Source organism: Xenia sp. Carnegie-2017, unplaced genomic scaffold, assembly GCF_021976095.1.
Source record: "Xenia sp. Carnegie-2017 unplaced genomic scaffold, XeniaSp_v1 HiC_scaffold_16, whole genome shotgun sequence".
NCBI classification, from domain to species: Eukaryota; Metazoa; Cnidaria; class Anthozoa; order Malacalcyonacea; family Xeniidae; genus Xenia; species Xenia sp. Carnegie-2017.
This window is the reverse complement of record NW_025813469.1, coordinates 13,258,588-13,281,598: the sequence shown is the minus strand read 5'-3', so window position 1 is coordinate 13,281,598 and position 23,011 is coordinate 13,258,588. Positions and strand designations below refer to the sequence as shown.

Genomic DNA, 23,011 nt, shown 5'->3' with positions numbered 1-23,011 from the left:
ATTTTAACTACAAAGAACTGTAATACTGGTTTCCATGAGTCATTACCATGGTTAAGGTTTTTCCAACAGTTAAAAACAGTACGTGAAAACCTTTAATGTCCTTATCAACAAGCGAATTCCCTAGAAGTGTACCTCCCCCGCAAATACACTTTCAAAATAAATCAGTCGAGAACGTCTGCCTTTACGAATATGGACCTTCCAAGTTTCAACGTTCTAGATAACGCCACTGATCATAAAGTTTCGCTTAGTTTTAAGGTCTGCAGCAAGTTATTTAAACACTATGATGTTAAATCATAATATTATGTAAAATTACATATTGTGTGCAGTCAAGGTCTTTGCAATTATTTACATAAGATATTGTTATGAGTATTGTCAGCTTCATATTAATCGTTTATACTCTCACAGTATAGGAATATACAGTAGGGCCACTTCGTTGTGCAACTGGCTGCTGTATATTTATTTAGTTTACTGGCTGCCGTTTACAATATCATCAATCCAATTAGTCACACAATGCAATTTACTGGCTGCCAATATGGTAATCACATGCGTAATAAGATATACGTGCACGTAAAAATTAAATGGACTGGTCCTACTGTATGTTCTCTATACTGTGATACTGTCGATGAATGTTCGTTCACGCCACTTTCCCTTGTGAAATCTTTTTTTGTCACACGCTCTTTTAATGTGTAGGTTAAAGTGTATAGTTTAATGACGTTAAGGTTTTTGTGCTAGAGCCTTCTTTGTAAATTTCTTATCGGCAAACGTAAAGCAATAAAGTCAGCATGAACGTTTTTCTCTCAGCTGCTGCTCTAATTATCAAACATGTTGTATAGAAACTCATTGTGGACAAAGTCAATAAAGCTTTGAATATATTCATAGTTTATATAGAAAGTAAATATTCAATTTATTTTATGAAGTATGCAGCATGAAAAACTAGTGTTTAAAGCTGAAAATTCTGAAGGTTTACTTCCTTACTTTCTTTATTTGTTTCAGTAGCAGATCTAGGGGTAGTCACAGCGAGCTGCAGCGAGTTAAATAAATTAAAGCTGCCTAATTTTAAATTCAAAGAACGCGGATTATGTCTTTTTCAAAAATTTTAAGTACAAAGAACTGTAAAACTGGTTTCTATGAGTCATTACCATGGTAAAGGTTTTTCCAACAATCAAAAATGATACGTGAAAACGTTTAATGCCCTTATCAACAGGCGAATTCCCTATAAGTGTTCCCCTCCCCCCCCCCGCAAATACAATTTCAAAATAAATCAGTCGAGCACGTCTGCATTTACGAATATGGACCTTCCAAGGCTCAACGTTCTAGATACGCCACTGATCATAACCTTTCGCTTGGTTTCAAGGTCTGCAGCAAGTTTTTTAAACACTATGATGTTAAATCATAATATTATGTAAAATTACATATTGTGTACAGTCGAGTTCTTTTGTAATTATTTACATAAGGTATTGTTATGAATATTGTCATCTCCATATTAATCGTTTATACTCTCACAGTACAGGAATATACAGTAGGGCCACTTCGATGTGTAACTGGCTGCTGCATACTTAATTCGATTACTGGCTGCCGTTTGCCATATCGTCAATCCAATGGGTCACACAATGCAATTTACTGGATGCCAATATGTTAATCACATGCGTAATAAGATATACGTGGCACGTAAAAATTAAATGGAGTGGTCCTACTGTAAGTTCTCTATTCTGTGATACTGTCGATGAATGTTCGTTCACGCCACTTTCCCTCAAGAAATCTTTTTTGTCACACGTTCTTTTAATCTGCAGGTTAAAGTGTATGGCTCGATGGCGTTAAGGTTTTGTGCTAGAGCCTTCTTTGTAAATTTCTTATCGGCAAACGTAAAGCAATAAAGTCAGCATGAACGTTTTTCTCTAAGCAACCGTTCTAATTATCAAACATGTTGTATAGAAACTCATTGTAGTCAAAGTCAATGAGCTTTGAGTATATTCATAGTTTATATAGACAGTAAATATTCAATTTATTTTATTAATTATGCAGCTTAAAAACCTAAGGTTTAAAGCTGAATATTCTGAAGGTTTACCAGCTTTCTTTCTTTATTTGGTGTTCATATATACTTGCTTCTTCCATTAACTATTGCATCTGCTGTAAGATCCCATTCCATGCATAGATTTCTCAAAAGTTATTCAATGTTATATTCGCAGATATGGAAAATCAGCACGATAACCTTTCGCTCGATATTTGCTGGAAATTTGCAATTAGACAATTGCAAAAGAATTTCTCAAAAAAAGAACGCAGATTGTGTCTTTTTTCAAAATTTTAAATGCAAAGAGCTGCAATACAGGTTTCTAGGAGTCATTAGCATGTTAAGGTTTTCCACAGTAAAAAATAATACGTGTAAACCTTTAATGTCCTTACCAACAGACGTTGCCTCCCCTGCAAATACACTTTCAAAAGAGATCAGTCGTCCACGCCTGAATGTTCGAATATACACCTTCCAAGGTTCAACGTTCTAGCACAGAAAAACATCTAACAGAAGGCCCACTTGGCTAAAATCGTGGCGTATTTTTTTCACAACGAATGCGTTACATCCCAGCAAGATACTTTCACAAAACCCCCAGTTAGCACACGACGTTTTTTTAACGTTGACTGAAGGTTGTATTTACGTTGCGTTGTGATATAACGTTAATACAACGTTCTTACCACGTTGTTTTTCTTATTCAAATTTTAACCACGTTGTGTCAACGTTGGTTAAACGTTAAAATTAACATTCGGTAAGGAAATTATGTTGTTACGTTGAAACAACGTTTTCTAAACGTTAAGAGAACGTTAGTACAAGGTGATTTTTTGGTCATCGGCGTTGTTAATAGGGACCTTAAGATTTTACGACGCGCTTTTAAACGACGCTAGTTGTGCGCGCACGTTCTGGGGCGAGACCCGACGGCGTAGATTATACATTTTGACTTAAGTTTTTGACTGGGCGACGTGTGTAGTTTCAGCAACATCATTTTAGAGTATTTAAAAATGTCGTCATTCAGAAATGCAAGAACTGCTATCGCTTTTGCCTATGATGCAGCTTTAATTAATGACGAGGAATTTGTCTTACTATGCGATTCTTGCCGTTCGAAAAATCCTGAAATAATGCACAATGATTATCCATCATTTGATCTGCTAGAAATAGACGAAGTTACCTGTTCTTTGGATTTTTGTTTTAAAAATCATGAAATACCGCTGCTTGTTGAAGCTTTAGAGTTTGCTTTACCAATTCAAGTGCAAGCAAGGAACAGTTTGCACTGGATTTGAGGCTCTTTGCATAGCCCTTCGTCGTTTTCTTATCCTTGCAGATGCAGTGACTTGGTATCTCAATTTGGTAGATCTGTGCCTGAATTTAGCATTATTACCAATTCTGTGATAGATTTTATTTACGAAAGGCACGGGGAAAAAATAACAAATTGGAATCACGATCTACTGAGTCCCAATAACTTGAAAATTTATGCTGAAGCAATTCACCAGAAAGGAGGAGCTTTAGACAATTGTTTTGGTTTTATTGAAGGCACAGTGAGGCCAATTTGCCATCTAGATGAAATGCAAAGTTTACTATACAATGGTCATAAGAGGGTACATGCTATAAAGTTTCAATCGATCACTATTCCTAATGGAATGATAGCCAATTTGTTTAGGCCAGTTGGTAAGCACATCATTTGACTAATATCTTTATGTTTACTTTGAGTTTCATTTAATTTTTTTGTTTTATAGAAGGAAAAAGGCACGATTCTGCTATGTTAGCCTCATCAAGGCTACTGCAGGATCCACAATTCTATGCCTTTTACAATGGTAAACCCATTTGCTTGTATGGTGGTCCAGCCTACTCATTGCGTATGCACCTACAAGCACCATATACGAACAGGCAACTTACAGTCTACATGCAAAAATTTATCAAATTAATGAGTGCTGGAAGGATATTAGTGAATGGATTTTTGGGGATATAATAAGCTATTCTAAGTTTCTTGATTTTAAAAAAGATCTATAAATCAACCTTAGTTATGTTGGAAAAATTCATATAATGGCTTCATTGCTTAGAAATGCTCTGACTTGCTTGCACTCAAATACAACCAGTAAATTTTTTCAACTTGAACCACCTTTACTTCAAAAGTACTTTTCCTAATTTTTTAAAAGCTTCATCATGTGATTATAAAGCCTATCAACAATAAATAAATAACTGTTTAAAGAAAACATATTGTCTACAATTTAGAGACATTGTTATCTCATTTCTCAACCAATTTAGCCAAAAGGGAAATCAAAGCTTGCCCTTGTTGTTGTTGTTCTTGTTGTTGTACCAAAAGCAATTGATTTTGTTGCAATTGTTGGTTCTGCTGTCATTGCATTTCCATTAAACTCTCAAACTGCTTGTTTTGCTTTTCCATCAGTTGCTCTTGCTTTTTTTTTCTGCTGCTATTTGTTGCCTCTGCAATTCCAGTCTTTCTCTTTCCAAAATCAAACTGTCCTCTTTACTTTTCTCTCTTTCTCAGCCTTCTCCCTTAGGAAATCTAAGGTTGAGTCCCCCCCTTTTCTTACTTTTTTCTTAACCGGACCCTCATCATTTTTTTTCTCTGCTTGGTTTCTGCTAGATGCTCCATGGCTCTTTTTCGCATTTATTCTGCAGCTAGTTTATCAGCATCAGTTTTCTTCCTTTCAGCAGCACACGCTTCAGCAGCCACAACATCATTTGCCTCCTCTCTAGCATTAATTTCCTCTAGCAAGTCATCCAGCTCATCATGTTCTGGAGAAATTCCACTTGCAGCTCTTTCTTCTCTCTCCTTTACACAGTAGTTGGCTATCAATTTTCGCAAGTGATCTATAACTGATCGCTGATCTACTCAAAAGTATAGATGGTCATGAAGTTCCAACTTTCTGGCAATGCTGTCCCACAACTTTCCCCTTTCGATAGATTTCTTCCTTGTCTCAAAGATTTATGACACCACTACCTCTTTGCACAATTCAAGTCATGTTTTATAGTCCATTTCATCACAAAGCCAATTCTAAACAGAAGAGGCCGTCAACGAAAAACCTGGTTCGACAATGTTAAAGAGTGGACTGGACACACACAAACAAATTGCTGAGAATGACAAAAGACCGAAGACAATGTAGATCCCTGACTCAGTCTCTATTATGACAGCCCTACGACATGAAAATGTCATGGGACTGACATGACATGACATGACAGACTTGTTTGAAGCCACATAGAAGCTGATTTACCACTTTGCGTGTATCTCGCGTGGACTGTTTTGTTTGCGTGAGTCGAGAAGCTTTTATAAAAAAACGGCATGGCTTACCATGTAAATTTTTCATGGCGGGGAAAAACTTCAAATACTTCAAAATCGTGTATGAATTTTGAAAAGCTGCGTTTTCAAATCTATAATAAAATCGACAAGAGACGATGTGTGTAATTATTTGCTTTATTTTGTGAAAAATGAAAATGTGATGTGCGCGAGTCTACTTATCAACAGTTGAACATGGAAGGTAAAATTTAGAAAAATAATCAAATACGGGTTATATAACAGGATCAGAAAACGTTTCACTGATTTTTGAATAAAATGAGCTACGTCAGACGATGCCGGTCGCTTTGTTGCTCTTTTGCTACAACTGATTTGTTGTAACGTTTTCCATACGTGAATAATCGAAGCTTGAAGTATCTCTCTGCTGTAAGTTTGATGAGCTTAGACCTATGTTCTTCTTCCAAATCGCCTTTTACCAATACAGTCTCCTGGTCTTCAAACACTCGATGGCTGGAATTCATAATGAAATAATTGCAGACGTTTAGGATCATTCTTTGCTTAATATTTTTGTAATTAAATATGCTTCGGGGATAGCTTGTTGCCAACGGTAAGCCCCTCACTTTCCTGGAGGGTGGTTATGGACTCAAAAAACTCCCATTGAATTGAGTTCTTTTTGCCATGAACAAATGATTTCAAATGATGTAGGGCATTTCTTGCTAATTTCAACATATGACATGGATCAAGGATAGCGTAGATGTAGTACTTTTGTGTAGGATGTTTAAATTTTGTAATTATTGTGTTGTAGGATGTTGTGAAAGTGCAACCAAGTTGTCTGAACATTGTAAGGTTTACTGTTGTGCCATCTGTTGTGATTGACCACACACGAAGTCGTGCTTCAGCTGCCAATGAAAGTTCCATATTGGCAAGTTCGGCTTGTATTTTGCCACTCAATTTGGTTGCAAGAAAATATCCTTTTGGACGTTTCCAGTGACTTCGTGTGCCCACACAAAGAAATACAACGGCTTCAGTTGCAATTTCCCTTGTCTTTTCAGTTGGTATTGGTCTATAGTCAATAAAGCCCACATATCTCTCTTGATTTGCATCCCACAAGGTTTGTTTTTTCTAATTTCCATCCTATCTCTTACAAGGAAGGCATCTCTTGTCTGTAGATTTTCTGACTTCTTCTGATAATGAAATGAATGCTTCCTTAATGAATCCAGGCTCACATTTTTAAGTGCTGGACCATTTTTATCATTGATTGATTTGTAAGAGGCTATATTGATCTAACATACTCATATGCCTTGGGTGAATAATAGTTAATAGTTATTGAAAATTCTTTCACAGCGTCTGAATATCTTCGTGCACAAGGTGCACAATTAACATTGTTCTTGGTGTCTCTAAATATTGAGAGCTGTATCTGGTCAAACTTCACATGCAAATGTTCAGCAGCATCACTTGATATAATCAGTTTTTTTTTTAGTTCCTGAATAATGTCCGTCATTGTTTGCTGTTTTGATTAGTCCGCCTTAGTTGTTGTTGCAATCCTCTAATTTTTCTTTTTAATTTTCCTTCCAGGTATGTTCTTGACTCATTTACTTCTCAAATGTGTCACATCCGCAGCAAATGTTGCTGGTGTCGTGTTGTTAGTAATTGTTGCTGGGGTTGTAGCCATAGGAATTGTTACTGGAGTTGCAACTGTAGATGTTGTGGGTTTGAATAATTGAAAGTTGAACAGAACATTCAATGCCAAGGTTATGGTTGCAATAAAACAACAAGCCTAAAAATATAAAGATAAGTAGCTATATATACTAGTGTATAATTAAAAAGTAAAAATACTTGATCAAGGTTTTACTTGATATAAGAGTGTAAGAATGTAACCATTTGACCATGTGACCGACTAACCTTAGAAGAAATAAGATAAATACATGTTGGATGACTTTTTGCCACTTTATTCTCCAGATCCAAACTGAATTCTCGAATATATTTTTCTTTTCGTTAAATAATCTGTGAAGAGTGTTAGACATGAGATAGCAGGCGATAAGCAACATCACAGTCCATATCATCGTGTTGATGAACACCTAAAATTGGAAATTTATAAAAGATTAAAATATTTTATTTTTATAAGGGGATCTTTAGAGTAGCATAGGATATGTTGTTCTTCATGAACTAAAGTTGTAGAGCAATGAAGCTTTACATCGTTCTTATTGCCAAAAATATTGCAAGAAAAAAAGCACAAATATGATTCATTTTGGGTATTTTTTTAGTGCTATATTTAAAACAAATACTCTTTTACAATGGCCAATTTTGTTTACCTATAACTAATGGCCAGTTAATGATGGTGAATTGCTCATGCAATCCTATAAAACAGAACTCAACCCTTACCATGGCAACAATCAAAGAGGTAACCATCGCAAACATTCCAAAATCTAAGCTTCCTGCCCCTAACCAAGAATTGAGGGCACAACCTGCATTGTCTAAAACAGCCTCAGTAAAAAGATCGCAAAACAATAGCATAACCTACAGAAGAATGAAATATTGCATCTATATTATATCCATAAAAAACGAGATATACATAGCATATCAACTTTAATACATTTATGAGTGGGCCATAAGTTTAAATAAAATGCTTTACTCACAGATGCGAAAAATTTAACGTCACATTGACTCGTTTTTAAAAAACGAAAAGACTTTCGATATCGTCCCCATGTTTGGTTTTGATGCTTGTATATAAAAAAGAAGAGTAAATTATCGTAAATTGACACAAAAAATGAAAATCAAAAATTATTCATCGAAGGCAATTTGCTTTAAATTTATTCGTACTCTAAGGCAAAAGAGCTGAATGTTTTTGGAAGAAGGTTTAAGCTTCATCAAATTTTTCTAAATTCATGATTTATCAATCCCAGAAAGAAACGACTTTTGATTATGAGTCGAAGAAATTTAAAGATTTAAATGAGCGGCAACGAAGAAAGAAGTAGCATAGTTAAATTTCTAGCCAGCATTTGAAACTCATCAAGAATAGTTTCACAGTTACTTTCAAATAGTGTGGAGTTGAAAATTTAAACGCGTTAACTGTAGTTCAATAGACTTGCGCTATACAACTAAATTGTTCCATCTGAGTTTTACTCAATAGTTCACAACGGGAAGCTAGGCATTATTTACGAGCAACTTGTAAACAAAGGAACTCAACTGCATCATGAGTTGGGAAAACACAGAAACAATTTGTAACAAAGGAAGAAGATTGCGCAGTTTAATTTTCGTTGATGAGTTGGCTGCAATGGAGTTATACAAATACTTCGTTTTTCCTTTCTTCTATCTTTTCCTCTACTTTACTTTAAAGAATCGCATTAACACAACAAGAGGCAGCAGGAATTTATATTCTACAGTAAGAAAAACAAACCTTAGCAACAATTTTCTAAGTAACTTGGTCCTGCATGTTTAATGAGATTAGTAACTGCAGTTAATCATTTCATCATTCCTATTGGTCAAAAAATGCAACAGACTGTCTGCCATTTTGATGATGACGAGTGTGATGATATAAACGTTGCACAATTTTCTATAAGCTATATCTCCAACATATAGAGTTTTCTTTCTGAAGTGAAAACGCTTCATCCTCAGGCTTTTTTGCCAATCTTTCTTTTCATACGTCTTCATTATCCATATGAATATTAACACTATTAAAATTTCGTATACATTGATACATTGTGAGGATAATATCTAAACACGCTAACATGAGTAACCTCGCCAACTTAAGCTGATATCTTTGAGGGGCGCATGAAGTAGCTATTCACAGCAACTATAAAATTGCACATTAAAGCTATTTACAAAACGCTACATACAAAACAATTAATACTTAGAATATGACATAGTGTATAAGGTTATAAGTCTATTACGTAATCACAGTTGATTTCAATAGAAATTAATAAAGTAAAATGTGTATTACAAAATATTACCCCTCCGAACCAACTATCAATCTTCGGCCACCCTTGTTACTTTTTACCAAATAATACTGTACATTTTCAGTTTATCTATGATAATAGGGACCTTAGTTAAATAATCAGTTAAAACTCAGTTTTTTTGCTTCATTTATTTAACAGAAGTACAGTTTTAAGTAAAAGCGGTGAGAAAAATAGGTACAGTTTTAACTGATTATATAATTAATGTCACTGGGGTCGTAGTACAAGTTCTGCTTTTGAATAAATGATAGTTTAAGTTTGCATCGACTGCAAAAATAATGGTTGCAATGAAACAGCAAACCTATTAAATAGAAATAAGTAGGCTAAATATTTGAAACACTCAAAAACTTTTCTTTGGCTGTCTAATACTTCATATAATTGTGAGGCAAAATTTGATTAAGTAGTCATTTAACTCATTGATTTGTATATTACATGGATCGCCCATCACTAAATAAATTTGAAGCTAGAAGGCGGCCATATTGAGCAGTCCCACTTCACGAGGCTGACATACAAAAAATATTTTAATTTCTGCTGCGAAAAATTGCGAAATCGTTAACTTAAGGTGCATTGACAAAACTGCTACGTATTAGCTTTAACAAGATTAAGTGTAGGAAGCAGTTGTACCATTAAGAAAAGATTTTTTTCCAAAATTTTCGTGACACCATTTGAGAGATACTATCGCAAGAGAATGCTTCTAGCTTCACGTTGAAAGATTTTTTTAAGGTGTATGAGGGCAGTGCGCTCCAAAATTCATTGCTATGGTGGCTCTTTACTATAGATTATTATTGTGAGTGGGACTGTTCAATATGGCGGCGCATCTAATTATAATTGTCTACTTCCGGCTTCAAACTTTTGCACTAAAACGATATTGGAACTGCACGACCATGTAATATACATATCAATGATTTAACTACGTGAATGACTAACCGTAGCACTAACAAGATGAAAGCATGTTACACCGACTTTATCAGTGTCCAGGGAGTTACATAGTGTATTAGAGATCTTCTTGCTATAATATTTTCGAAGAGTGTTGGACATAGCACCACAGGCTATTAACAGTTTACACCCCATAGCACCATGTTGATAAACACCTAGAAATAGAAATTTTGAAGAATTTCAGGTTTCTCTACGAGAAAATGAAAAATAACATTGAGTACGATACTTTTCATCGACAAAAATACTGTGCAATATTATCTTGTTGACAATCATTGATTCAACAAAAACAAAATTTTTTAGATATTGTATACCTACCGTCAATGGCCAGTTGATCACAGTGACTTTTTCGTGCAACCCAGTTACAAAAACAACGACCATCACCATGACAACAATCCATGAGACGACAATTGCAAACATTCCAAAATATAAGCTACCTTTTCCTCCCCAAAGGCTGATGGCAGAACCTAAGTTGCCCAAAAATGCTCCCAATGTACTTATTGCAATCAACAGTACACCCTACAAATGAATGAAATATTTCGATATATATGCATAAAGCATGGAACTGAAAAATATAACACGTGTATAGTATACAATTTGGCCGAATGCAGTAATTGCGAGGGTCGGCTATAATTTTATATAAAGTAAACCACTTACAAATTCTGCTATCTTCAAGAAAAAGGGAATCGTTTTGATGTATTTAATTCCCTTCGGTATCGTCCCCATGTTTGGCTATAATGATGATATGCAAAGAAAAGTAAGTTGACGTCATGACTGGTTGAAAAATGACATGTCAAAATTATTAATTAAAACCAAATTTAGGTGAGTTATATCACGCTTGTGTGCTTAAAATTGGATGTTTTGTTTTTCCAGTTGCTGTGTAAAAGAGCTTGTATTTTAGAAAATACGTTGTAATATCAGACATTCAATCCATAATTTATTAATTACAAAAAAAAAACACATTTGAGTATGTTAATTCGATAAGAAACATAAAAGTAAAAATGACAGTAAAGAAGTAAGAAAGAACATAGTGAAATTTCCAGCAATCGTATGAAACACTTACCGCAAAAAAATTTCGCAAATACTTCTGAACGATATGCAAAGATAGCGTTGAGTTGAAAAATTAAACACGCAAGCTGTTGTTCAGTAGACTCACACCTCTTTACAATAATTAGTACAAGTCTCGTTATATATAATGTTATGAAAAGTTATGCATTATTGATCAATCACCACCTTGCCAGAAAAATGAACTCACATGTCACTGGAAAAGCACAAAATCAGTCAGTTCAGCGTTCTTATTGGTCAGAAATTACAATTTACTGGCTGGCGTGGTTGCCACTATATGATAATTAAATGTGTTATAAGAGAAGCGCGTCAACAAATAATCACTACATTGGCCCTCCGGCCCTACTGTATGTTATCTATACTGTGTTTCTGCTGTGCAAATTTTATGTCCGTTTTTAGTCAATTCCATATTTTAAATAAACACAAAATACTCAATGTATTAGTAAAAAAATTGCGTTGTTCGTCACTGCTAATTAAATCCAATATTATCTTAATATATCAATCTATAATTTGATAATTGACTGTAAATCATAGCAACACTCTTCTTTCGATAATAAAAGGTAAAGTATGCATCTGAAATAATGACCTTGAACCAATTCCAGTAAGCGCGTGAAAAAGCAGGTAGCAAAGGATATAGTAATATCTTGAATCAACACCTGTCTATATGGACTCCATGCTGCCTGATACTTTTAAATTAACATCTCTATGAAAATTTTGTTTAGGAGATAGAAACGAGAATTAAAATCAGATGTTTTCTGCAAAAATTCACAGGTAGGCATAAAATATTTTTTAAGCACGCGGATTTGGTGATATAAATTTATTAAAAGTGTGGTTACACAATTTATATCACAAGTAAATGAATAATTACATAACTATTATTATATACAACTCAAAGCTTCGACAGTCCTTTATCCATTGCAAGGAATGTTATGAAGACAAAGTTACGATTTAAATACTAAAGCTAATACAATAATGACTACGTTTCTTCAAAGATAACAAAAATTTAATCATTGTGAAGCCAAGACAACCAATTATACGCTTTGTCTTCATTCAGACCATAGCGCTGCTATCTGCAACTTGTCTCTTCAAGACTTAAGTCTGGTTCTCATTAAGTCGCTTAAGCCATCCGAGTAGTTCCGAGTAGTTCCGAGTTCTTTCGTTGTTTTTGAAAACGACGGCGACGACTCAAGCTATGGAATTCTCATATATTCGTACTAGCGCTGCCGAGAGACTTTATAAATTATTTCTGTGCAAAAAAAAGAAAATGGCAGCTGCTGTTTATGAAAGACAATATCTTTTGGCTGTTTATTGCTTCTTCAAATTATTTTTTACCATAAAATCGTCGCTTGTATTTCTCAACGGTCGTTTCGGTCGTCAGGATAGAGCAAAGTTCTATCCAAGCGACCCTGGTCGTTTTAGTCGTGTGAGTCATTTGAGGTCATCCCGGTCGCCTTTGCAATGTTCTCATATAGTCACACAAGTCGTCAAGCCATTTAGGCACGACTAAAACGACTCAGACAACTATATGAGAACAAGGCTTAAACAAACAATCTAATTACGCATGCTGTTTTAGTAAGAAAGACCAGTTTATCAGCATGGGTGAAGATATCTGTAAAACATTTAAAATATATCCGTCATTTTTTTTGTATAACTACGTTAAATTGTGGCCTTAAAATGATTGAATTAAGGGGCTTAACAGCAATTCTCAAAGACTCAGGCTTTGTAATTGCTGGTCTGGGTGGGGGGAGTGATGATTATCTTTCGTGAGATTTTATTTTTCTCTTTCACTAACAACTGGTTTCAATTATTTACGAGTTTCAATTAAATTTGCTCTTGCAATAATTTATTCGTAAATCCACCTGCTATAATATAGAGTAATGTATTTTGAATAAAGCTAGAAATTGCAGGAAATGTATTGCCTCTATAACATATGCAGAAAAAAGGACTTTAGTGTTAGGTGTTGGACTGTCTATAAACAAGATGGGTATAATGATGTCGCAAAGAGACAATTAAGATGGTGCTTTTTTAGTCCATCATTCCTATAAAGCTTATCAACTTAAAATAAACAATTCCACGAGTACTTTCAGACGATAATCAAGGGTCCCAAACACGAAGTACACAATATCCAACGCTATTCTACGCTAGCATTGTATGAGCTCGATAAGCCATCAGTCTAGATCCATGTAACGAATCACCATAAGACAAGCTTTCGACTAATCTATGTCTCTTTAACATTTGACAACCCTTATTCCGTCAAGAGACACACTCGTCAGTGAAGCATGATTCCAGATCAGTTACAACTCAATTGAACTTGTAACCTGCAAGATTTATACTGGCTTATTGCCCCCTTTATCTGTCTTATTATTGTTTCTAGAAAAACAACCTGGCCAATGAGTTAAAACGGTTGATGTATTCTTCTGAAAAAGGCAGTCATGTGTCTAATACAATATCTCCTCGACCTTGAGACTAAACCAAAGGCAATTAATAGAAACCTTTTCTAGACGACAATTTGAAAAATAAATAAGAAAACATTTTTCAAATTTCATGAATCTTCGGACACTTTTTTACACGGACTTTTTACTCCGGTCGGAGTCGGTGTTTTCTCGGCCGAAGTGGAAATAAAAGAACCACTAACCAACACAAACAGTGACCACTAATCACACTCATAACAATCCTCCACTAAACCATGGTACGCATTACACATATGAGCTTCTGGCAAGTCACCTTCAGGGGCGAAACTAGAATGTTAAGTGGGGGAACATGAATATTCATATATTCAATCCTGCTTGACAGATTTGGTTTTTTTACGATTATAATAGCTAAATGAAGGAATATTCCTCCCACCCTCTCATACAACGTTTTAGTTTCGCCTTGGTCTCCTTACCCTACTTTTTTCAATTTAAGTTCATTTTCTTTTACAGCATTTGATAAAAACGAAGTTCATTAACGCGCTACACAATTCAAATACGTAAAGACAAAGTGCATTAGCGTTTGTTTAACATCAATATGGCAAATTATTATTTCAATGAGACACTTCATTATGCATTCTTTAAAGCTAAAGTCAACAGCGTGAGTCAAATGTCAAAAGCATTTAGTGAGCATTTATTAAAGTTTTGGGAAGTACAATAGATAATAACAAATGACGTTAAAACTCTATAAAATGTCAATAACAATATATGTTTGCAATTGCATGATTATAACCATCAACATAGCAGAACTATTTATCCGTACGATGTCTGCCATTTGAAGATAGACTTGAGAAAGTTTTTCAAATGTAGGAACTAAAATTTGTCCGTCTTCACTGTGTTTGCGTCATTTTCACTTGTTTACGAGTGAAGCGGATCAAATCTGGTTTTAATACGCGCATAATAGAGACAACCACTTTCACACTTTCACATTCATACACTTAAAAAAAGTAAAAAGAAAGAATCTTTAGGGTTAATCATGCAATTGCAGACATTTAGTGTTATTGACATTTTATAGAGTTTTAATGTTATTTGTTATCATGCTATTGTACTTTCCAAAACTTTTATTAATGAACGCTAATTTTTTTTAACAATCCCTTCGCGTTATTGATTTTTACTATATGGAATGCATAATGAAGTAATCTTATTTAAACTGATCATTTGCCACATTGATTTTACAAAAATGCTATTGGACTTTTTCTATACGTCTTTGAATTGCGGTATGCGATAATGATTGTCGTTCTTATTTAAATGACATGCAAATGCTTAAACTGACGTATTTAAAATTTATCTCTGTTAACTTGAGTGAAATTGATATCTATAGCGGAGAGTCAATCTTCTGTTTTAGGTACTGACGGAAATTCAGACCTTCAAACTTGCTTGTAATGTAAGTGCTGAATTTTTATTTTTATAGACACAAGAACCGTACATTTTCAGCAATAATTAGGACAAGAAGAGAAGATGTTTTTAGCAAATAGAGATCAAACTTCAACATTACCGTTCTAACAATTTGTACTACATTGTATTTGTTCTATCATCTTCCTAAACTTACTTGGTGTGTATTGCTTCTTTTTGAAGTTATTCTCATTTAAATCTAGATTCGTCTGCCCAACCAACAAAAAAAAGGAAATGTGTAAGTTATTAAAACAGGAAGAGAAATTGACCGACACGAAGTGAAAGGATCTGAAAGAGCTCCGAAGCAGGTGATGTGTGTTTTTATTGATGTTTTATGCGATATCCATGAATGTCAATGTTGACAGGTAACATATTTTTTTCTTACAAATAACGTGCGAATTTTTTGTGATTGAAACGCTATAAAACATTAAAACTAACCCAAACCATGTACGCTACTGTTGAAAGCAACAGGACGCTATCCCCGGATTAAATTTCGCTCAGTATGTTTCACAAAACTTAGGAAATGTATTCACAACACATGCGCTCACTGTTTACTGTAGTAGAAATGTAAACGGGGAATGTTTCCTGTTGTAAAAATTTACTTTATTTGGATATACCATACCCACGTATTTGCATACCGTGCGACGTTGGAATGAAAAAAACAGCAATTAACCAATACAAAAATTAACACATTAAAGTTTATATCGTTTGAACGTAATATATGATTTAAATTATTGGATTTTGTTTCACGAATATTCCGCCAGTCTGTCAAGTGTAATGATATTTTTCGTTTCTATGCAAAAGAAAAGTGCACATTAAACTGAGGTAGCTAGAAGCCCCAAGAGATCCATTTCCAGAAAGAAACAAATTTTGAGATAACGGTTGGAACAAATTGGCAGTGAAACACAAAATTTTACTGAATTTGATCAAATTACTGTTAAATTTCCATCCACAAAATGTAACACTAACCAAGAATAGTTTCACTACTACTTATAAAGATAATCCATGATAAAGTAAAGTTGAAAACTAAAGGTGGAAGCACACTATCTCTAGTTTCACCGTTTGATACACTCATACCGAAAATGAACTGTACGAAAGCAAATCTCACAGCATAATTTTAATTGAAGATAGCTCGGTGTGCATTTCTGAACCATTTTACGAGAAAATTCATCAAAGTTTGCTTGTTCGTGAATTTCTTTGATGTCAGCTTGCATTAAAGTTCGTAATGCCAGTTTTTGTCTGGTGAACTTTGTAAAGACCATAAAGTATGCAACTTTTTGTGTGCAATTTACGATAGAATCTTAGTGTCTAGGCGCCAACGTTCAAAGCTAAAACTACCCAAAAATAATGTTTATTTAAGTAAAAAAGCATGCTAAAACTACTCTTACGTAAAAGTGAAACAATTGAAAATGAAAATGACACCTTATATATAATCAGTGAGTATCTATGATAATAAACGAAGCTTTAATTGTCAAAGAAAATATGGCGAAAGTTCAAACCGCCGTCAAAAACAACCGTTGAAATATTCAAGTAAACCGCTGTTGAAAAGTACAGTTTGACTACCCTATGTGGAAGTCATTGCAGGTGTAGAGGTCTTAGCCGAAGATGTGTCACATTGACCTCTAAGTATCCGGAAGTTAAAGAAAGCATCAACTGCAAAAAGAATGCTTGCAATGAAACAGCAAACCTAGAAAATAGAGACAACGTTAATGAACAATGGACGAAATAATGAAGATTTGTTAGGCACGTGACGAATAATCACGTGACAGACTAACCGTAGCAGCAATGAGATGCCAGCATCTTGCGTCACTATTGAAATATTTTAGTAAATCACAGATCTTCTTATCTTCATATTCGCGAACATTGTCAGCTATGACACAACCAGCTATAAACAGCATCACAGCCCATATCACCATGTTGATGAACACCTAAAGTGAGAAATTAATCACAAAAATTTTGGATTTTACAAAACAACGAGAGGATAGAATGACTTTCTATTAACACAAAGCCATTAACGCTATGAAAGATTAATTAAATAGTTCGCTAAAGACAAAACTGCTTCATTTTATTCACCTACCGTCATTGGCCAGTTTATGACAGTAATTTTTTCATGCAATCCAACAACAAAAACAACGACCATCACAATGACAACAATCCAGGAGACGACAATTGCAAACATTCCAAAATCCAAGCGACTTTCTGAAGGGTTGGCTACGTCTATAAATCTCCCCAGTGTAACAAGGGCTACCAACAGTATAACCTAGAAATAAATCTAACGTTGATATACACATTACAGACACAGTATATGTATTATACAGTATTCTCACTCTTGCAAAAACTTGTTCTTGCGCATGTTAGCTCGCGCATGTTGGCCGCCATGTTGTCAGTAAGGAAAGAGGAATGAGAGTATTAAAAATGCATTACGGGAACGTAAAGTTTACCAACTAATTGGCAATGTTTTTTTATTTTTACGTATCGATCGGCTTTGTCTTTGTACAAGAACTGCTTTGAGGGTATTACTGCGTAGTTTCATAAATGCTTGGAGAAAAATATAGAACTAAGAATAGAACTAAGCCATATTTATCTTCAAAGCAGCTATTTTATTCAGCTACAGCCAATCGGTGGACAAAAACGCAAAAATATTTTCATTTAATTGTAAAAACCACATTTCTGTAATACAAATCTTAGCAATCTCACTCCTCTTTCCTTACTGCCAACATGGCGGCCAACATGCGCGAGGTAACATGCGCAAGGACAAAATGTTGAAAGGTTCAGACGAGAATGAGCATACTGTATAGTACCTATACTGTACTTCAGACCAAAAGTTTATGTACACTTTCAGTATTGTTTTTAATGATTACGTAATGATCGAGGTATGATTTAGCAAGACAACAAGCAACTTCGTATCTCTTCATTAGTTAAAGTGCTATTTAACAAATAGATAACATTTAACCGTTGTCTATACACTTATAGATACACGGGTAGGACATCAATTGTGATAAAAACTAAAAAAGTGGCCGTCGGGGCGAGTGGTATAGACAGTTATATGTTATCTATTTGTTTTATATAAAATCAAAAAAATTCCTAATTTAAACGGTCAAACAGCGTGTTTTCTTTGCTCCCCAACACTTGGAACACTGAAAAGTCGGGAAATATCACGCTTACGTGTCTATAGGATTAAAGAAATACTATTGGCTACCTTAATCACGTGATAAAATGTGATTGGCCAACAATATAAACAAGCAATGGCTGATCAATGTAGTTGAAATTTTGTTATCGAAGACGAAGTACAAAGCAATGCTTGAAAACCGGGCTTTTTCTTTTTTTTTTGCTCAAATACGTCCACTGCTTCAACTAGGCATTCTTAATTTCTTTGTTTGCTCATTCAGGGATAAATTCAGGTAAATATTGAAATAAGTTCGCCGCTCGTTTGTCATTTAAAAACAAGAAAATTTCTGTGACGTCAATTCCGTGCGTCTCTCCTCATATAGATCAAAGCTCTCGACCTACGAAATTGCTCAAATTCTTCTGGTTATTATATAATTAGCGATATGTTAAACATCGCTGTTACATCAAGATAACAGAACAAAAAATTTACATTATTAGGCGTAACTACCGAGGGCTTAGACTGAGCAAACACAGTGCTACCCTCTCCTTACCTGAGGGTAGCCATGAATATATAGTATACTATAGAAGAAACATTTGCAGAGTACTTGATCTTCTACATAAAAACTGACATAATTTAAAATCTGAATGGAAAAATCAGTGGGGGCTTTAAAAATTCAATCAAGGAGTTAACTAGCCCGAAACGTAAGAGTTTGTTTATCCTGAAATAAAATTACCAGGATATTTGAAGACTGAACGGCAGAAGCTGCACAGTTCTTTCAATAACATTTACAACGAATGCTTGAAATTTGTGCTACCATTAAGAAAATTATGGAACTTTTACCATTTACAAATCAACATCATCATCTGTGTGTACTATATTGTGTTTGCGTGAACATATAGGTTCGCTTGTATTGCTATCAATTTATACACTGAAAGTGGCCTTAGGATATATATTAAGGTTTTAATTTATATATAAATATATACAATGGATGAAATAAAAAAACACAGTAATGCATACAACCGCACTAGAAAGTATAAGAGCTTTAAAAAAAATGTAGTAATCTCATCAAAGGCTCTTTCACAATTTGAATAAAATAATAAACAAGTATGTGAATGAAAATATCCACTTACAAATTCTGCTATCTTCAAAAAAAAAGGAACCGTTTTGATGTACTCAGTGCCTTTCGGTATCGTTCCCATGTTTGGCTATAATGCTGGTATGAAAATTGAAAAATAAATTAAATTAACGTAAAAGTGTTAAAAAAAGTGACACGTCAATATTATTTACTTGTCAAATTGAATAATTTAGTTCAGCAATATTCATGCTTCTGTATTTCAATGTTATTTCACATTATATGACAGCAATGCAAAGCATCATGGCGTACAATATTTTACGCTTCCGTTCATTTCAGATATAATTTCATCCACAAAAACACTTACCAAGAAAAATACAGCTACTTTAAAGATGAGCATGTGTCGCGAGGACTTGACAACTTAGATTTAAAGCTGTAATTTGGCGTTTAACTTGACTCATGCTGCGGATGAACTGTTCAAAAACGTATCTTATTGCATAATTTTAAGAAAGCTTATGTATTAGTGATATCATATATCAAGAAAGAGGAACCAGCCCAGATTGTAAAATAGATTGGTTATGACCGAGTGAAGATTGTTCAAATAATGGTAGTATAAAAACAAATTTACAAATCCAAATATTTTGTAGAGTTAATATAATACTAACAATTCAAATCAATTTCAAAAGAAATCACTATGGCACGACAGAATATATAAATATGCCCCCCAATTAACCTTCTAGTTACGCCTCTGTTCGGCGACGCAAAAAATTCCTGAGAATGTTTGTTCTAAGAAAATATAAATTCAAATTTGCTACAACGCACAACAAATATGTTTGAATTTCTATCTACGCGCAGCATGTATAAAGGAACCAAAAATATTTTCATTGACATCTACCTTCTAACGGTGAGCAAAGGTCTTAAGGAATTGAAATACACAAAATGCAGTTTAAAGGACGCTCCGCCACTAAAACGTGCGGTAAGAATCGCATTAGCTAATTATAGCTAAAACACGTTGAAATCACGTCGTCTCAACGTCAGTAGCACCTTGAGAGAATTTTTGTTTAAAAGCTGAGGAAATGTATTTTTGTGGACTATTTTTATGTCTATTAGTGATATGACTTTTAAACTTCTTTGTCTAAACATCAAACTAAGATGTCGACCTTGTTTTAAAGTGTGAAGGCAAAATATATTATAAACAAGCGACGACTGCAATAAATGTGGGCTTTGCATGCGCACTTATTTATTTGTGCTAGATTTCTCTTCATGATAGACGGCTACACAAGCCGAACAAATCAACGAATGTTCATATGAATGAGTGACTTAAAAATTCTTATTTATTTTAGGTAAAGTAATAGTTTATGTATCAGAGTAGCATGAACGATGTTTCAATCAATGTCATTTTCAATAAAACATTTGCTATGAAGAATTGTCTTGCGTTCATCAACCTGAGTTAAATTTAACATCACACAGAACAAAGCAAGTTTTTGAAGCCCTAAGAAAATTTTCCCATCCCGGACAAGCCTCTTCCTTGAAGCATTAGTTCTGTAACAATATAAACGTAAGCCACAATTCGAGATGAAAGATATGTACAATCGATGATTATAGTAATGAACATCATTTTGGTAAATGACTATCGTTGTAGAAATTAGCGTGCATGCATATGACATTTATAGCACCAAATGTATATATATGTACTTACTTTAAATACACTGATGGCCAAATATCTTGATAACTTTTGCAGCTGGTTTTTACCTTAAACTGACAGTTGAAATTGAGTTTCGAATTTAGAACCTTGCACGCTTCTAATCTGCTCAGAAATGAAAAAACTAAATGAAGGGATGGGTTTATACATGTACCAAGTATCGATATTTCCCGATATTCTGATACCAAGAAAGAATATTAGCCTTTTTTTCACGCATGAGCCAGCAGTCCAAGACATTAAAAGCTTAGTGATGATTGCTAACTACGGGTTAATGCAAGTCTGTTTTGATTTCTATAAGACATTGTAACTGAGTTATATAAATGCAAACTTCGGTTTAAATCCTCCGAAAAGCATTTTGAAATCAATTTAGTTATATTCACACTTAATGTTTCTTGTTATTGAAGAATTAGCATCGAAGGAACGATGTCTTCGTGGGCAGAGACGTAACTAGAACGTTAATTGGGGGGGGGTGTATATTCATATATTCAGTTGTCCCCTACTGATTTCTTTTGAAATTCAAATCACTTTCAAAAGAAATCACTATGGCACGACGGAATATATGAATATGCACCAATTAACGTTCTAGTTACGCCTCTGCTCATTGGCGACTCTAAAAATTCCTGAGAATGTTCGTTCTAAGAAAATATAAATTCAAATTTGCTACAACGCACAACAAATATATTTGAATTTCTATCCATGCGCAGCATGTAAAACGTACCAAGAATATTTTCATTCACATTTACCTTCTAACGGTGAGCAAAGATCTTGAGGAATTGAAAATTGAAATACACAAACAGCCATATGATGGACTCGCACCGCGACTAAAACGTGCGGTGAGGATCGTATTACAAAGTTTTGAGGGAAGCTTACCTAACTATAGCTAAAACACGTTGAAATCGCGTTGTCTCAACGTTAGTAGAACCTTGAGAGAATTTTTGTTTAAAAGCTGAGGAAATGTATTTTTGTGAACTATTTTTATGACTATTAGTGCTATGACTTTTAAACTTCTTTGTCTAGACATCCACTTAAGATGTTGATCTTGTTTTAAAGTGTGAAGGCAAAATATATTATAAACAAGCGACGACTGCAATAATTGGGGGCTTTGCATACGCACTTATTTATTTGTGCTAGATTTCTCTTCATGATAGCAAACTACACCAGCCGCATAAATGAATAAATGTTCAATGACTTAACGAATGAACGAGAAATTCAGAAATTTTATTTTTTTTAGGTGTAGTAATTGGTTGATATAAAAGAGTTGCTTGAACGATGTTTCAATCATTGCCACTTTTTTAAATTTGTTATAAAAATTTGCCATGCGTTCATCAATCGGAGTTAAATTTAACATCGGACAGAACAACGCAAGTTTTGAAATCCTAAGAAAATTTTCTCATTCTGCGGAAGCCTCTTCCTTTAAGCATTAGTTCTGTAACAATTTAAACGTTAACCACAATTCGAGATGAAAGATATGTACAACAGATGATTATAGTAATGAACATCATTTTGGTAAATGACTATTGTTGTAGAAATTAGCGTGCATGTATATGACATTTATAGCACCAAATGATTAAATATTGACTTACTTTAAATACACTGGTGCCCAAATATCTTGATAACTTTTGCAGGAGGTTTTCACCTTAAACTGACAGTTGAAATTGAGCTTTGAATTTAGAAGCTTTCACGCTTCTAATCTGTACATAAATGATAAAATCAATGAAGGGATGGATTGATATTGTTCCAAGTATCGATATTTCCAGATATTTCCGATACCAAGAAAGAATATTAGCCCTTTTAACACGTATGAGCCAGCAGTATTTTGTCAGTGGTAACGTGTAAACTGTCAAAGACATTTCATAAAGGTGCGGTAAATTTCAAAATAAATGAAATAATTTCTACTTGATTTCCTGTGAGAGGAGAAAGATCCATGAGCATTAATTTATATGGAAAGATAAAAAAGGGTTAATTTTCTGCAAAGTGTCAAATGACAATGAAAAAGCTCAGTGCAATGTTTGAAAAGTTTATAAAGTAAAAGTTTAAATCTTTCACATTCAAAAGGTAT

At 34.2% G+C, this 23,011-nt stretch overlaps 1 protein-coding gene and 1 long non-coding RNA gene across 4 annotated transcripts in view; both read right to left on the bottom strand.

The window, feature by feature from the left end:
* Positions 1 to 7,646: 7,646 nt before the first annotated feature.
* LOC124436595 lies at positions 7,647 to 8,908 on the bottom strand. The gene is made up of 3 exons (XR_006945397.1): positions 8,656 to 8,908; positions 7,895 to 7,978; positions 7,647 to 7,775 (listed from the first exon to the last, which is right to left on the bottom strand). It is a non-coding gene; the product is annotated as an uncharacterized LOC124436595 (long non-coding RNA).
* Positions 8,909 to 9,389: 481 nt separating this feature from the next.
* Positions 9,390 to 23,011, bottom strand: part of LOC124436589 (proteolipid protein 2-like) — an 85,695-nt gene continuing 72,073 nt past the window's right edge. The window contains exons 1-6 of one of the 3 annotated variants that reach the window (XM_046986550.1): positions 22,536 to 22,648; positions 20,950 to 21,008; positions 19,309 to 19,391; positions 17,147 to 17,329; positions 16,845 to 16,997; positions 16,498 to 16,756 (exon numbers count right to left, since the gene is read on the bottom strand). In XM_046986550.1, the coding sequence (XP_046842506.1) occupies positions 16,634 to 16,756; positions 16,845 to 16,997; positions 17,147 to 17,329; positions 19,309 to 19,377 (528 nt within the window). In that variant the 5' untranslated portion in view covers positions 19,378 to 19,391; positions 20,950 to 21,008; positions 22,536 to 22,648 and the 3' untranslated portion in view covers positions 16,498 to 16,633. Of the gene's footprint in view, positions 9,513 to 16,497; positions 16,757 to 16,844; positions 16,998 to 17,146; positions 17,330 to 19,308; positions 19,392 to 20,949; positions 21,009 to 22,535; positions 22,649 to 23,011 lie in introns of those variants that run through there. The other 2 variants (XM_046986551.1, XM_046986549.1) reach the window with 2 other exon arrangements.